At 33.2% G+C, this 15,886-nt stretch overlaps 1 protein-coding gene, 2 non-coding genes and 1 pseudogene across 3 annotated transcripts; 2 read left to right on the top strand and 2 right to left on the bottom strand.

Annotated features, from left to right (window-relative positions):
• The first annotated feature begins 4,850 nt into the window (after positions 1-4,850).
• Positions 4,851-9,723, top strand: LOC124943198 (annotated as a pseudogene).
• Positions 7,737-7,818, top strand: TRNAS-GCU. The gene has a single exon. It is a non-coding gene; the product is annotated as a tRNA-Ser (tRNA).
• Positions 9,724-11,455: 1,732 nt separating the features above from the next.
• Positions 11,456-11,526, bottom strand: TRNAG-GCC. The gene has a single exon. It is a non-coding gene; the product is annotated as a tRNA-Gly (tRNA).
• Positions 11,527-12,756: 1,230 nt separating this feature from the next.
• On the bottom strand, positions 12,757-14,102 carry LOC124943197 (uncharacterized protein At4g04980-like). Its single transcript, XM_047483746.1, has 5 exons — positions 13,747-14,102; positions 13,525-13,690; positions 13,286-13,450; positions 13,052-13,204; positions 12,757-12,991 (listed from the first exon to the last, which is right to left on the bottom strand). The coding sequence occupies exons 1-5, from the start codon at positions 14,100-14,102 to the stop codon at positions 12,788-12,790; spliced, it is 1,044 nt and encodes a 347-aa protein (XP_047339702.1). The 3' UTR covers positions 12,757-12,787.
• Positions 14,103-15,886: the final 1,784 nt, after the last annotated feature.

The following is a 15,886-nucleotide window of genomic DNA, read 5'->3' as shown; positions in this document are numbered from 1 at the left end:
TCATTCTTTCTTACTTTTATGTTATTGTTCTGTATTCCAATAAAGTTGCTATTATGTTTCTTTCATTCTTAGGGTTATAGTTTTCACCACAAACTAGTATCAGAGCCAAGTTGGGCTAAGACAGTCGCGGTTTGAATTTTTTGTGAGTTTTTGTTTCTTGATTCGGTCAATTATTTTGAAGATTTGAGATGGGTCAACTTCTAGAGTTAAAATCGAGAAGTTCAAAGGGAAAAAGGACTTTGGGTTGTGGAAGATTAAGATGAGGGCACACTTAGGAAACATGGAAGTTACTAAAGCACTCGAGGGGGAATCACAATTATCGGTCTCAATGGACATGGAGAAAAAGATTGAGGTGTTGGAAAGGGCCTATAACACCTTGATTTTTAGTCTTAGTGATAAGGTGTTGCGAGAGGTTGTTAAACTCACGATGGAAACAGAGGTGTGTCTTCAGTTGGAGTCTTTGTATATGACTAAGACATCGTCGTCACATATCTACGTCAATCATAGATTCTTCAAGTTTAGAATGGTTGAGGGAATGACTTGCAGACACATCTCAACGATTATGTCAAGATTCTCCTTGATTTGGAAAATATCAAGGATAAATACAAGGATGAGGATAAGGCACTGATGCTTTTGAATTCTTTACCGAAGTCGTATGAGACATTCGTAGACATACTCGATCATGGGAGGGAGGAGCTTACCCTCGATGATGTGATGAGTGCGTTGAGATCGAAGGACCAAAAGATGGAGAATGAAAAGAGAAATGTAAGTGGAGATGGACTCTTAGTTCGAGGGAGAACTGAGAGGAGAGACAATAAAAGCAAGAAGAAGAGGCGTTTGAAGTCTCTCAAGAAGAAATCTACTAAGTTCTACAATTATGACAAGGAAGGGAACTTTAAGGGAGATTGTCCATATTTGAGTAACGACAGGAAGAAGAGCGGAGAAGTGACAGTTATTCAAGAGGTCGAGAATGGGTACGAAAGTGAGGATGTTCTCGTTGTCTCCACTAATCAGTCCAACAAGCATTAGATTATGGATTATGGGTGTTTGTTCCATATGATACCTAACGATAGTTGGTTCGAGACCTATGAAAAGACTTCGGTGGGCGAGGTTTTGTTAGGTAACAACATGTCTTGCAGGGTGATAGGGATTAGAATAGTGCGTTTGAAGACGCATGATAGAATTGAGAGGGTATTGACGGACGTACGACATATCTTGGACCTTTGGAGGAATTTAATCTCTCTCGGCTCACTAAAGCAATTTGGTTTTGCATGGAAGGGTGAGAAGAACGTATTGAGGGTCACAAAGGGGTCGTTAGTGATAATGAGAGGCATGCGAGAGAAGATTTTTACGTCTTTCAAGCTAGCACCTTGGTTGGTGATATGGCGGTAGTGTCGGAGCCTCAAGATGTATCTCCCATGAGTCTATGGCATAAGAGATTGGGGAATGTGAGTGAGAGGGGTTTGAAGGAGTTGAGTAAGAGAGGCTATTTTGGCAAGGAGAAACTTGATGATTTGGAATTTTGCGAAAACTATATATACAATAAGCTACGAGGGTGAAGTTTGGGCGGTCACTTGAGGTAACTCGGGAGACGGTCAGTTATGTTCACTTAGACTTGTGGGGGTTGGTGAGGACAACAACTCTAGGTGGAGGTCGGTACTTTATCACCTTCATTGATGATTGTTCGCGCAAGGTTTGGGTATACATCTTGAAGCACAAGGATGAGGCATTTGTTAAGTTCAAGGAGTGGAAGAATATGATGGAGACTCAAACCGGGAAGAAGGTTAAAAAGCTCTGAAAATATAATGGTTTGGAATACCTAGGCGATGAGTTCATTTAGTTATTCAAGGAATAAGGGATAGTTCGTCACAAAACTGTTTGACAGATACCACAACAAAATAGCTTGGTAGAGCGAATAAACAGAACGCTTCTTGAGCATGTCCGGTGTATGTTGTTTGAGGTTAGTCTACCAAAGCGGTTTTGGGGTGAGGTGGTTAACAATGCAGCTTATCTTATCAATCGTTTTCCATCGACGACATTGGAATGCAAGACACTTAAAGAAGTTTGGAATGGTGCTCCTCCAAAACTCGATAGCCTAGAGGTATTTGGGTGTGTGGCTTACATGCACCAACGAGATGGAAAGCTTGATCTGAGAGCGAAGAAGTGTATGTTCATTGGATTCCCTGAGGGAGTAAAGGGTTGAAAACTATTTTATAAGGACGAAAAGACGAGTGAGTGCATCATTATTAGTGATGTGATCTTTAGGGAAACCAAGTCCTATTTTGGAGCAACACAGTCAGTCAAAGCTAGCGAAGTTGCTAGAGAGAGTACCGAATTTGAGGTGGAGTTCCTAGGAAGGATTACTAAAGAATCGGTAGACACAAGGGAGGCTAGTGAAGAAGATGAAATAGACGGTTAGGTAAAAGAGGAAGATACAGATCCAAAAGAGAGCCTTAGCTCCTACTAGTTAGGGTGAGATAGAGACGGTTGGATAACTCGAACTTCGGAGAGATTTAACTGTTGGAATTTTCTAAGCGTATATCTCATATATATATATATATATATATATATATATATATATATGATAAAAGGTGCGGAATTTGACGTTTAAAATTATTTTATCATTAACTTATAATCCTTGCTCATATTGATCGTAACAAATTCACCATTTATAATTAATTTAAACATCCATAGGGGGTTATAGAAAAACGATATGGCGTTGACCTTTTAAGCTTATGATGACGGACGTGACCCGTACTCCTTACGGTTTTCCCAACTTCTCAAGAAGTGTCTGAAATGTCTTAAGATTCCACTAGTATGGTTCTCCCAATTTCTCAAAAAGTGTCTAAACTGCCTTAAGATCCCACGAGTATTTCACGATCAAGACAGAAACTCGTCTTCTTATTTACCAAACGTTTTTTCAACGTCTCTAATGTTGATCCACGCGAAGATAAGATTAAAATAACTAGAAACATTTTTCTATAAATGAATGATTAACCAATAGAACATGCTAGTGTTCAATATTGTTGATCGAAATAGATAAAAGAATAAGATCAATGAAAACTTTTTTTTCTTTGAATAAACATTAGAAAGAGAAAACAATTTTCTGAGAGTCAAATTTCTTTTTTGGAAAAACTCATTATCTTATATAATCTCTTATATGATGATTTCATTATATTTAATTCCTTTATTAATTATAATAATTGAAAGGTTATATATAAAAGGAAAACATCAATCATCCTTTTTCAAATATCTTTCCGTATATCATAAATTAATAATAATAATTAATAATTAAATATCATATTTAAAATAGAAACGTTTAATCAATCACTATTAATTACTCTAATTAATTGGGTGATTAATAATATAAAATCTTTAATAAATATTATATTATCTCCAAAATAAAACTTATTCTAAATATTCATTAATATTTATCATTCATGAATAAATTCATAATTTATTCTCATTTTACATTTTAATTTAGCTTTTTTTATTGCATGTGACCCATTAGGCCCCTAGAGTTTTTAGTCGATTACAATTAACCAATTAATTATAATCCAATCACGAGGATGTTTCTAGCAAAACGCGTGTGACTCCTAATGTTCTAGAAAGTTAACTGATATTAACTTTGATGAAGCGTCGAACCTGTCCGCAACTATTTATTTTGTGAGTGTTCATCTCGTCACATCTTACACTTGGCTCAGTTATTTGAGTATGGTTATTGATTGTCAACTCCCACTAGACCGAAACATCACATCCATCCCAAGCCTAATTTTCTTGCCATACCGAAACTTATGACTATCTTAAGTCTATCCTCCAAAGACCATCAACCCGAGATAGAATGTCATGGTCACGGACTAGAAAGTAGTGTTTCTACAAGAGGCCTTTCAGTATATACATTCTTGTTCCTAGTACAAGAGTTGTGACTTCTTTGTTGGATACTCACAGTTTCACTATATATCTTTCACATACCTAACCACTAGCTCTTGATTGCCCTTTTATAGATCGATCGTAACGAGTATTAAAGTACATGATCCATATATATGATTTTACTTGAGCACCTCAAGTCTAAGGATAATTCGCTATAGTAGCTATGAGATGCACCACTAACATAGAATAAATATATTACCATTAGTGATCTCATGTGGGACACTCCAGTGCATTGTTAACTCCTCAACAACCACTTGTATGTTCATTAAGATTATCAATTATAGTCTCGACTCATAGGAACCTTCGCTTGATAAAATCAAGTAATGCAACACACACTAATCTTACTTGTTTAATGATGTCATATCTCAATAAACCTATGACTATGGATCCTTTTTGATATGAACGTTATGTAATGTAATAAGCGGCCTATCTCATGATCAGTATCATAAACGCTTTTATACTAGTTTCATATCATGGACTTCAACAGATTCATATTAAGAAAACACCCCTTTTTTCATAATTAAATAATAGTATGAAACAATGAAGATTCCTTTATTAATTGAAATAATATTCAATTATTATAATTAGGTGTCAAGGTGATAGCCATTGAGTACTCTTATCTAACATTAACTACTGCGATTTGGCGGCCTTTGCATTCCTTGTGGCATGTGAGGTATAAGATTCAGAGTCCAGATCGATTAGAGAAGCGATGGAGAGCAAGGAGAGAACTGAATGGAAGCATGCTATGGAGGAGGAGATGGCATCACTTGATAAAAACGAGACATGGAATTAATGGACAAACTCAAGAAACCATGGGTGGTTGGTTCAAAGTGACTATTCAAGTGCAAAGAAGATGTAGAGGGTAGTAACAAGCCAATGTTTAAGGCGAGATTGGTAAATGAGGGCTTCACACAACGCGAATGTTCGACTTTAATGAGATATACTCCCTAGTAGTGAAGCACACGTTCATCCGTATGTTACTCTCTCTAGTGAATCAGTTTGACTTGGAACTTGAGCAAATGAACGTGAAGATGGTATTTCTATATGTGAACTTTGGGGAGAAGATCTTCATGACGCAACCCGAGGGGTTCGTCAAACCCGGTGATGAAGACAAGGTATGTCTCCTTAAACACTCTCTTTATGGTTTGAAATAATTCCCAAGACAATAGTAATTGTGCTTTGATGAGTTCATGGTTCGTAATGATTTTGTGAGGAGCAATTTCGATAGTTGTGTCTATGTTGAGTGGGTTGATGGTTGTTAGGTCTTCCTATTGTAAAGGTTTGTTAAAACCGAGTAATGCCTCTAATACCAAGTGAAAGAAGATAAGTACATAAAAATCTTGATGTGTATTAAGAATATATTTATAGTGTATGATTATAATTACAAGAGTATGAATTCATAAAAAAAAAATGAAAACTAAATAGTTAGAATATGTAAAGAATTTAAATATACTTAAGAACTAGAAGATTAAAACCAATAGATTCAAGTGGGTTGCTTTTTGTTTTTAATTGTAGAGTCTTTAATATGCTTTTTTTTATTTCAATAATTGAGCTTTAGTGATTATTATTTTTTTTATATTTTGCATAAGTTCAACTATATTTTATTTTTCTAATTTTCCCTTTGATGCAATAAGTTAATCGCAAATGAACACCATTGTTGATTCACTGTAAGTTTCGGTCTTCGCGTATCTTTATCTCTTATTGTTTATCTTCTTGTGTTTCCTTTGGTTTTCTTTAATTAAGTTGTTTTATATATAATGTCCACTAATTATATTGAATGTTGTGAGTAACTTGTGTTGTATGTATTTAATTCACAAATTTTGAGGTTTTCATATTGAGACATAATTCCAAAAACAAACCTGTTAGATTGGTTTTCCTATATTTTGACAAGTCAACAATGAACTTCATACTAAAAGTTGAATTGTGTTGTGTAAATAACATGTGACTTAGTCCTTACCATTAGAGTTAAAAACATTTAAGAAAATATCTTATTTGGGTCATTTAGCATTAACTAATGTATTTAGGCCATCGATCAGTTGGCATTGACTAATGCATTTTGGGTCATCTCGTCATCTAACAAATCTAGCATTAACCAATGCATCTAGCCATCTAGCATTGAATAATATATTTCGATCATTTGGCATTGAATAATGCATTTGGGTCATTTGGGCATTGACTAATGCATCTGGGTTATCTAACTTTGACTAATGCATCTAATTAATCTAACATTGAGTAATGCATCTTTGAAGTTGTTTTATGGAAAATTTGGATCGGAAAGAGAGGAGAAATAATATACGAGCATTGATTAATGCATCTAGGAAATCTAGACATTGATTATGTATTCGGGAAAATTCAAGTCAATGTGGAGATTTGTTGGGTTGCCTTGAATTATTTGGTGTAAGAAAAAATAATATTGAACAAAAGAAAACTATATATTATGGTGTATAATCTTGATATAAGGAAATATGATTAACACAAAATGAAAAATAATCTTTTGTTATAATAATACACTACAAAAATATTGTGATGATATTTTAGAGTCTTCTTGATAAGATATTGGTGTTAACCTAGTTGAGGCTTATTTAAATATACAATTAGACACTTTAGAAAGTTGAAGTTTTTGACTTGAGAGCATCATTTTCAATCCAGTTTTGTATGTATTAGGGTTTTAGGGATCAAGTGTTATGTAAACTCATGTTGTAGCCTATACTATTATAATATAATCTCTATATGATCTTCTCAATAATATTCTCTCTTCTCATGGACGCGACCAAAATTTATCTTGGTGAACCACGTTAAATTTGTATTTTTTCTTTATTAATTAAGTCATCTCTCGCATTCCGTTCTAACAAATTCATCATCATTATCACTATCTTGCACAATTTTTTTTTCTCCCCCATTCCAAATTTGTGCTTGTTTAAGAGGAAATGATGTTCTAGTCCCAAATTATTTTCTTATAAAAGACAACGTGTCAACTTACTAGAATCTTCTAGTCTTGGAGACTAGATTGTATAATTGATATGTCTTTTATTCACTACTTATGTCAAAGAAGATACAACATTGACTCTTTTTATTTAGCTTTATATTTTCCAATTTGTAACATTCACATCTTGCTCCATGCTCCTTCAGGTTTCTTTTCATTTAAAGATTTGGTAAAACATCTGCTCATCACATAAATACTCTAAATAACTCCTTCTGGACATTACTCTTTTGACATAAAATACTATAAATAACTCCTTCTGGACACTACACTTTTGGAACCCTTTTGTTAAACAACATACACCTCACGGAATTTATTATTGTGTAATTCTTTCTTTTGGCTACTCCATTCAGTTGCGATGTGTATGATGTAATCAAATGTCATTTAATTCCTTTAATTTCACAGAATTCATTGAAGACCCTTGAAGTGAATTCTCATCTCCTATATGTTCTTAAAACACTATTTTCAACTAGTAGTTTAAATGCATTGTATTTGTCAAAAACTTTCGCCTTTTCTAATAACAAATATACTCAAAAATTTTTTTGCTAAACTTAGAAATTACAATTCTAAGTTTAAAACTTGAATTCAGAACTATAAAATTACACTAGAGTGAATTCTATTGAAATTCAAATTTTAATTCTAATTCTTAATATTAAAAGGTTTACTAAATTTAAAATTTAAATTAATCACAATTTCAATTCTAATGTCAATTCCAGGGTAACCAAACACATTCAATTTGAATTTGCGGATTCTTAAAGTCTTTTTAATGTAAAAGATATAATTAAGGTAATTAATTATTTATTACAATCTCCAAATTTGAACAAGCGTCGCTTTGGCCGAGTGGTTAAGGCGTGTGCCTGCTAAGTACATGGGGTTTCCCCGCGAGAGTTCGAATCTCTCAGGCGACGTTATTTTTCAGTTTAAGTTTTCTTTTTTTTTTCTTTCTCATGGGAAGTTTCCTGAATAAAATGACAAGTTGGGCAAAATAATATTTGAAAAGATTGTTTCAAGAGAAGTTGTTCATAAAACAACATTGAAGAACTTGGGATTTATGATCAATGTTTGTTTCAAGAGAAGTTGTTCATAAAACAACATTGAACATACCAATTTATATCATGTTTGCCCTTAAGATGCATGATAACGATGGTTTTTGTCATTTCCTTGTAAGACTTTTGAATTCTTGAATTTTATACAAAGACATTTTTCAATGAAATATCATCCATGATTGTGAAATTAAAATATACCTGTAAAAATATTAACTAACGGTTTATTAAACCGTTAATTAGTTAGTAACTAATTAGTTAATTTCGTTAATTAGTTAGCATTGAATTCCTATATAAGGGAGACATGTAATGTTTGAATAACAACTTTGATAATACAATTTCAGTTTCCACCTCTCCTTCTTCAAGATTTTAACATGGTATCAGAGCTTCAAGGTTAAAGATCTTGGAAAGTTTTCCGCAACCTCTGTCGTGGCCGTAAGAGCCATTGACAGAGGGTTTTATTCTATATTCTATTAATATTGAAGAAAAGACTACTTTGTTACTGTTTATTTGAAGGCCAAGAAAGTGAAATCACTCTGTTCAAAAATTGCAGTTGGTTCTTGTCTATTTTTCTGAAGAAGAAAGACATTATTGGTGTGCGCTGGAGGTTTTCGAATGGCTGAAGAAGAAGAAAGAACCATGACCGTTGCGAATCCAGTTCTTAGCATTACTGGTGTGATAATGAAACTCCTTAACGGGTTGAATTCCGGCTTAAAACCGATGAGCGAACACCGGAGCTCGCTTTTACAGGTGACGGATATCGTACCAGCCGATCTTGACGAAAAGAATCTTTGGCCAAAACATGGGTTTTACGTCAAGGTATCGGATTCATCCCATTCGATCTATGTTAGTCTTCCGTTTGAACAAGATGACCTAGTTCTTAGCAATAAGATTCAACTGGGTCAGTTCATTTACGTTGATCAACTAGATCCTGGTTCCCCTGTTCCAGTTGTGAAAGGTGCAAAACCAATTCCGGGAAGACACCCTTTTATAGGGACTCCTGAACCATTAATGGATTTGAGAGAAAAAGGTGAAACGAAGATTATGAGTCATTTAAAGAAACCATCTAGTTCGAAAAGAAGTTCATGGGGACATTCTTGTTCAATTTCGTCTCCATTGGTGATGAAACCTGTTCCTCTTGATTTTGATCAGTGTACACAGATGAAGAAGAGTATAGTTCCGATGTCTCCATTGTTGAGAGGACGCAAAGAAAGAAGCTTGACTGCATCTAGATAGTCTATAGGCGGTGGGATTTTGTCGAAAATTATGGAAAGTCCTGGTTTGGTTAGAAAAAGCTGCATCACGCCGTCTATATTATTGAAATTTCCAAGAAACAACGAATCGAGAATACCAGAAACACATTCAACCCAACAACAATAACAGAAAAGAAAGTCTCTAGCCCTTCTCCAATGAAATCAAGATCGGTAGTTGAACCATTGTTTCCATCAATTCCTCAAGATATCAGTAGCTGTAACATGAATTTACCTGGAAAACTGAGTATTCTCGGGAAGGAAGCTGTGCAGCAAAGAGAAACAGCTCAAAGAGCTGCACTTCAAGCCCTAAGATACGCCTCCGCCACCGACAATTTAGTTCGATCGCTAAAGTTGTTTTCCAATTTAAGTAAATCGGCTAAAGTGGAATCACCGACGGCATGTTTCGATAAGTTTCTGGAATTCCATGGTCAAATAATGCAGGCAGTTAATGAGATGGTATCCATCCAAGCAACAACTATGGTTCAAAATCATCCAGAAGAAGAATAAGAAGAAATCAGAGGAGGAAGATAATGATGCGGTGCAGAATAAAATTAAAGATATGAATACAGTGGACCTAAGGCCAGGTTGACACCATATCTGCCTATGATGATGGAGAAAAAAGGGTTTCAATTCTCTGTTTTAAGTGCAAAGGAAAAGGATTAAAATCAGGTGATTCAATGAAGGTGATTCAATGAAGGTGATTCAATGACGTGTTCTAGTTGCCAAGGGGATGGTCCATGATCCAGTAGATGCAACATCCCTGCAATGAATGCAGATTTTGAAAGTTCAATATTATAGACTGATGACGATGGAAATCAAGTTGAAACTGTTGAGGATGATTCTCTTATAAACGCCGAAATAAAGGAGATTTGTCGATACGATTCGTCAATACCAAAAGAAATGCTAAATTGGCTTTCTTTAAAAAAACGAAAGCTGCAAAGGTTGAAAACTGGTGGCTAATAAAGAAAAGACAATTCATACTTATTGTTGTGGATTGGACTAACGAAGATTGAGCTATCTATATTGGGTAGTTCGAAAAAAAATAGAGCTTGCTGAATTGGGCTTGCTCGGCTGTCTATGTTGGGTAGCTGGAAAAAAAATGGAGCTTCCTGAATTGGGTTTGCTCGGCTGTCTATGTTGGGTAGCTAAAAAAAATGGAGTTTCCTGAATTGGGTTTGCTCGGTTGTCTAAATTGGATAGCTGAAAAAAAAATTGAAGTTTGCTGAATTGGGTTTACTGAAGACGATGACTGCATTATCGTAGCTTGATGTTTCATCGACTTGTTTTGTCAATGTGAAACTTTATTTCTACTACGTTTCTCCTTGAGGGGAGGATGTAAAAATATTAACTAACGGTTTATTAAACCGTTAATTAGTTAGTAACTAATTAGTTAGTTTCGTTAATTAGTTAGCATTGAATTCCTATATAAGGGAGACATGTAATGTTTGAATAACAACTTTGATAATACAATTTCAGTTTCCACCTCTCCTTCTTCAAGATTTTAACAATGCCAGAAGAGAAGGAATTGGGATATTTAGAAAATTGAGCCTCGTTTGTTGATTCATTGTCGTCTTATCACGGTGATAAATGAGTTTTATTGTTGAGCATTTTAATAATAATAGTTAACATATATCTCTTGCCACTAAATGAAGTCTTTCGGTAACTCTCCACTAGCTATCTCTTGCTCAACATACTATTTTAGGTGAGCTCATCTCGGGTAAGTCTTCAACCATCATGTATGTGAGACTTCATAATTTGAAGACTCTTGTAGCTTAAGTGTCCAAACCTGTAATGCCATAAGTGAGCTTCTTCTTTCTTTGTTTGAAAACATGACACATTGTACACTTTTTTTTTCTAATTGAAAAAATCATAGTGGCAGTTAGTGTGAACATCTTGTTTGGCCTCATTTTAGTAGTCACGATAAGACCCCTTTAAGAATATAGTCTTTTAGTTCACCTTTCAAGGAATACTGTGTGGATGTAATTTCAAGGTGGATACAATTTCATCTTTGAAGAACAAGAACAATATGACCAGGGTTGGAAGTGAAGCTAACTGTGCTGTTTGCAGATCACAAGCCTGATTATTTTTTTGTTAAATTCACACTGTTTTCTTTCTTCTTCCCTTAATTATGTTAAAAAATTGAAGAACTACATCTTATATGTTTGATCTGATGTTCATGTTTTTGACCAATCTAACTTATGGTCTGATAAAAAAAGTTTAAAAAAATTGAAGAACAACATTCTTCGAGATGCACCAGCCGGGAATTGAACCCGGGTCTGTACCGTGGCAGGGTACTATTCTACCACTAGACCACTGGTGCTTGTTGATATATTTTAACATGTTTTTAAAAATTTTAAGTTAGGGATGGCAATGGGGCGGTTCGGGCAATATATGCATTTATCATCCCCGTCCCGTTTTTATTTCGGGGATTTTTTTAATAACATCCCGTACCGTTCGGCATCGGGGAATCCCCACTAAGCACCGTTTATAAAATATTTTTTAAAAAAAAATAAAAAATTATTAAATGAAATTTTATAAACGGATTTTTAATATAATATTGTAATATATTAAAATTTTATATTATTATAAAGAAATAAATTTACCACTCTTATCAAATATAATGAATAAATAAATATATTCGTGATTTTATATATTTAATTGTGTTTATAATATTTGGGGCGGGTCAGAGAACACAAATATCATCATCGCCTCATTCCCGTTCGATTTTTGGGGAAAACCGCTCCAAACGGGGTAATTCGATTACCGCAAGGCGGTTTTAAATTGCCATCCTTAATATAAGTTATGGTCTAGAGGGTTTAGAGAAATAATGATCATATGATAAAAAAAAGTTTAAAAAATTGAAGAACTCTATTCTTCAAAGATGCATCAGCCGGGAATTAAACTCGAGTCTATATCGTGGCAAAGTATTATTCTACCACTAGACTACTGGTGTTTGCTTGTTGAGGTATTTTAACATGTCACTTTATATGCTTGTTGAGGTATTTTAACATGTCACTTTATAATATTAAACAAATAAAATAGTATCATAATATAGAGATTAATCAACTCTTACATAAGATTTGTAAAATTCATAAAAAAAAGGACCATAATTATAAGATTATAGTGTCCCAAATTTGTATAAAAATTAATAAATTTAACTTAACTTAGTTGGATAGTTAGTTATCATCTTTATTAACTTTGTGACTATAGGTCTAGGATTCAAGTATTAGAAAGAACATATTTTTAATTTTTCTTACAAAAGTTATGCAATGCATATGTTGCATTATAATTTGGTTGTCCCTATATGTTCCTACATCAAATGATCCAAAGATTTTAATGATTTCACTTATCAACATTTTGGAACTAATTAGCTCTTCGCATAAGATTTGTAAAATCTAATCTAAGAAAATTCATAAAAATTGCACAAATAGAAATTGTATACCCAATATTTTCAAATTACTGACATTGTCTATATATTTAAAACAGGACCATTATAAGCTCATAGTATTCCCCTGATCTACAATAACTAGTTCAACTTTCCTCATTTTTTATCTTCATTTGTACATGTTGAATTGAAATAGCTATTTAGAATTACATGTTTGATCTTGGATTTCATTCGCTAGTTCTCGAGTCAGCTTTTCAGCACGATCATCGTGTCCACCCGCAAACGTATATACTCGAAACGCAAATTGAAAAGCTTTCCAAAGCATATTCACATCATCATTGTTACCTTTCAGTCCTGATCTTGCTTCATCACTCCCCATTTTCTTCATTTCTCTCTTGTCCTGGTAATTTGAAGAGTTACATAATTGATTAAACAATTCTACTGCATAAGGTAAACTAACCCGAAGTGCCAATTCAATGCAGCTAGAGGAAACATCAACCATCAACTCTTTGATCTTTATAAGAATGCTGAAATCAAAATTGATCTTATGGCTTTTGAATTTCTTCACTTCTTCTTCTTTATTTCTTTCCAATGCTTCAAATTCTACCTTCATCTATAAACATGGTTTCTTTCTACATTAAAAGAAACAAAAACATTATTTGAAATTTCAGATTTTGTTTTACTTGATCTACACCTTGTTGAAGTATTTGTCAGCCTTGTCAAGAAGTTGATTCAGAGGAGGCTCTGTTTTCCAATTTGTTAGAGTATTCACATACCCATCTAGCTTAGATTGTAAAGCGGATGCCATTCTTATTCCCTCGAGTTTCTTTACAGGAAAACCTTCGAATCTCGACAGAACCTGTAAGTGAAGAAGACAACATTTTAATGAACATTAAGCAATATAAGTTATATGTGTGATGTTCATATTTGAACCTGAGTTTCGTCGGATAGCTTCTCAAGACATGACTCAACGTGGCGATGAAAGTTGAGAAGCTCTGTCATGTCTTTCGAATGGAAACTGACAATTTGGATGTTAAGTTGGTTGATTGTGTTTGTGTAGTTCTTCACATCTTCTTCGATTTGCTGGAAATATGACGATCTGGAAAAAATGAATTAGATATAGAAAACAGAAAATAGATGTTCATTTGATCATACCTTTTTGTCATCTCAGCTAATGCATCAGCCATGCTTGATTTACCTCCTCCATTTGAAGAACCAATGCTCTTTCCCTTCCTTCCTCTAGATGATTTACCATCTAGACTCGGCCCTTCAATCGTTTCTTTGAGAAGACGATAAAGATTTCCAATTTGGGACGATCTCTTCAGTTTCGATGTATTGAGTCTTCCCGAGCCAAGAGGAGGTGGTGGCGGTGGTTTAGTTGCGAAAAGTGGTGGAGATGGACGTGGTGGTGGTGGTGAGTTCTGCTTTGAATTTTTCAAATCTTTTTGCGATTTTTCCACCTCCTTATCGACGGTTTCATGGACTTGTTGTTTAGCAAGAAATGGTATCATATGAAATGAAAGTTGTTTTACATAAATTGAGTTCAACTTAACTCTTAGAGACAAGAACAATGAGAAATTTTGTTATCATCTCTAGGAGGAGGAAGTTAGAGAACTAAAAAAGGAATCCATTGTTCAAAATTGATTTACAATATTTTGCAATTATGGTAACATGTGATTGTTTATAATGATACAAGGAGAGAATATTAATCAAATAAAATTATATTTTAAGGAATAATATTAATAAAGGAAATAAAACTTGTGTTTGCGCGTATGTAATAACTTATTTCTATTTTTGCAATTGTTTGGTGTTATTTTTACATAGAATGATATTTTATGGAGTGGTATCCAAAAATCAATCAATGGCTATATATCTATTCATCTAACATTGACAACACTATATATTATGAATATAGGGGAAAAAAAATAAATTAAAACTGATCACTAATTTAAAAGAAAGAATAATTTCAAATGATACATTAATGCATTAAACTAACCTTACTTTAGAGGTTGCAAGATGAGACTTGACAACAAAAAAGCATGGCGGGGAGGTCTGATTGGAGAGTATAAAGATGTTGATGGGTAAAGAAGAAAAGAAAAAAGAAGATTTAAATAGAAATTATGAGGGAGAGAAAATAAAAAGAAAGTCTTGATCGGGTGTACACGTTAGATAGTTAGGTTTGATTAACTCGGTAGGGATATACAGGGATTAATCTATGTAGGGCTAGTTCACCCCGGAAAATAAAAAAAAAAAAAAAAAAGAATTTTTTTTTTATTTTATTATAGAAATATGACATTATTCTTAATTTCTTAAAAAAATTTAATATAATTCATTGTTTTTTTATCTAATTATTAAAAAAAATGGTAAAACTTTACTTTTATATATTTGTTTTTTTCAAAATTTTCTCGTTATTATTTTAAGTACACCCTAAATTTTTTTTCAAGCCCATCCCAATTCGAAATCTTGGGTCCGTCTCTGGGGATATATGTAAGAGGCTCAGCTCAGTCCATTCCGAAAAAAAATTATGATAGAATTGTGATATCAATTCTTAATTTTAAAAAAAAATCAATATAATTCACGAATATAATTCACGGAAAATTTATCTAATTATTAAAAACACGATAAAACTTAATTCTTATTCATTCATTTTATACAAAATTACTTTTATTTTTTTAATTTTATTTTAAGTTTTTTCCATGCTCACCCAACTATAAATCATTGGTTTGTCGTCAAACTATAATCTCTGGATTCAACCATTTTTTCATTTTACATGGAAAGAGCAAAAGAGGTTTGCAGTCCAATTTGTGTTATAAAATTATAAGTCTTACTTAATTTTATTTTAAAGATGTTATTAGAATAGTGTAATAACATTCATTTTAACTTAAACGTTTTAAGTGGAAATCGAGTGTGAGACATTTGGTCTTTTAAGAACCAATTTTGTCACTTAAACTTTGTTCTTATTGAAATAAGAATTTTATTGATGGGTTTGATCTATAATAAAATAAAGGAATGATTTAGTATTCATTAAAAACAAAAATAGTGAATATATACCTGATTAGTGGTAAGTTGGTAACAAAAATGCATGAGCTATAATAAAATAAAGGAATGATTTAGTATTCATTAAAAACAAAAATAGTGAATATATACTTGATTAGTGGTAAGTTGGTAACAAAAATGCATGAGTATAGGTTCATTTAAAAAAAATTAAAATATATGTTTGTTCAAACAGTCATTTATACACTAATATTTAGGGTTGTTTGTTTTTTCATGAAACATTTAATTTTTTAAGCTATAT

Source organism: Impatiens glandulifera, chromosome 6 (genome assembly GCF_907164915.1).
Source record: "Impatiens glandulifera chromosome 6, dImpGla2.1, whole genome shotgun sequence".
Classification (NCBI taxonomy): Eukaryota; Viridiplantae; Streptophyta; class Magnoliopsida; order Ericales; family Balsaminaceae; genus Impatiens; species Impatiens glandulifera.
Note: the sequence above shows the minus strand (reverse complement) of the source record. Positions and strands in the feature narration are given on the sequence as shown.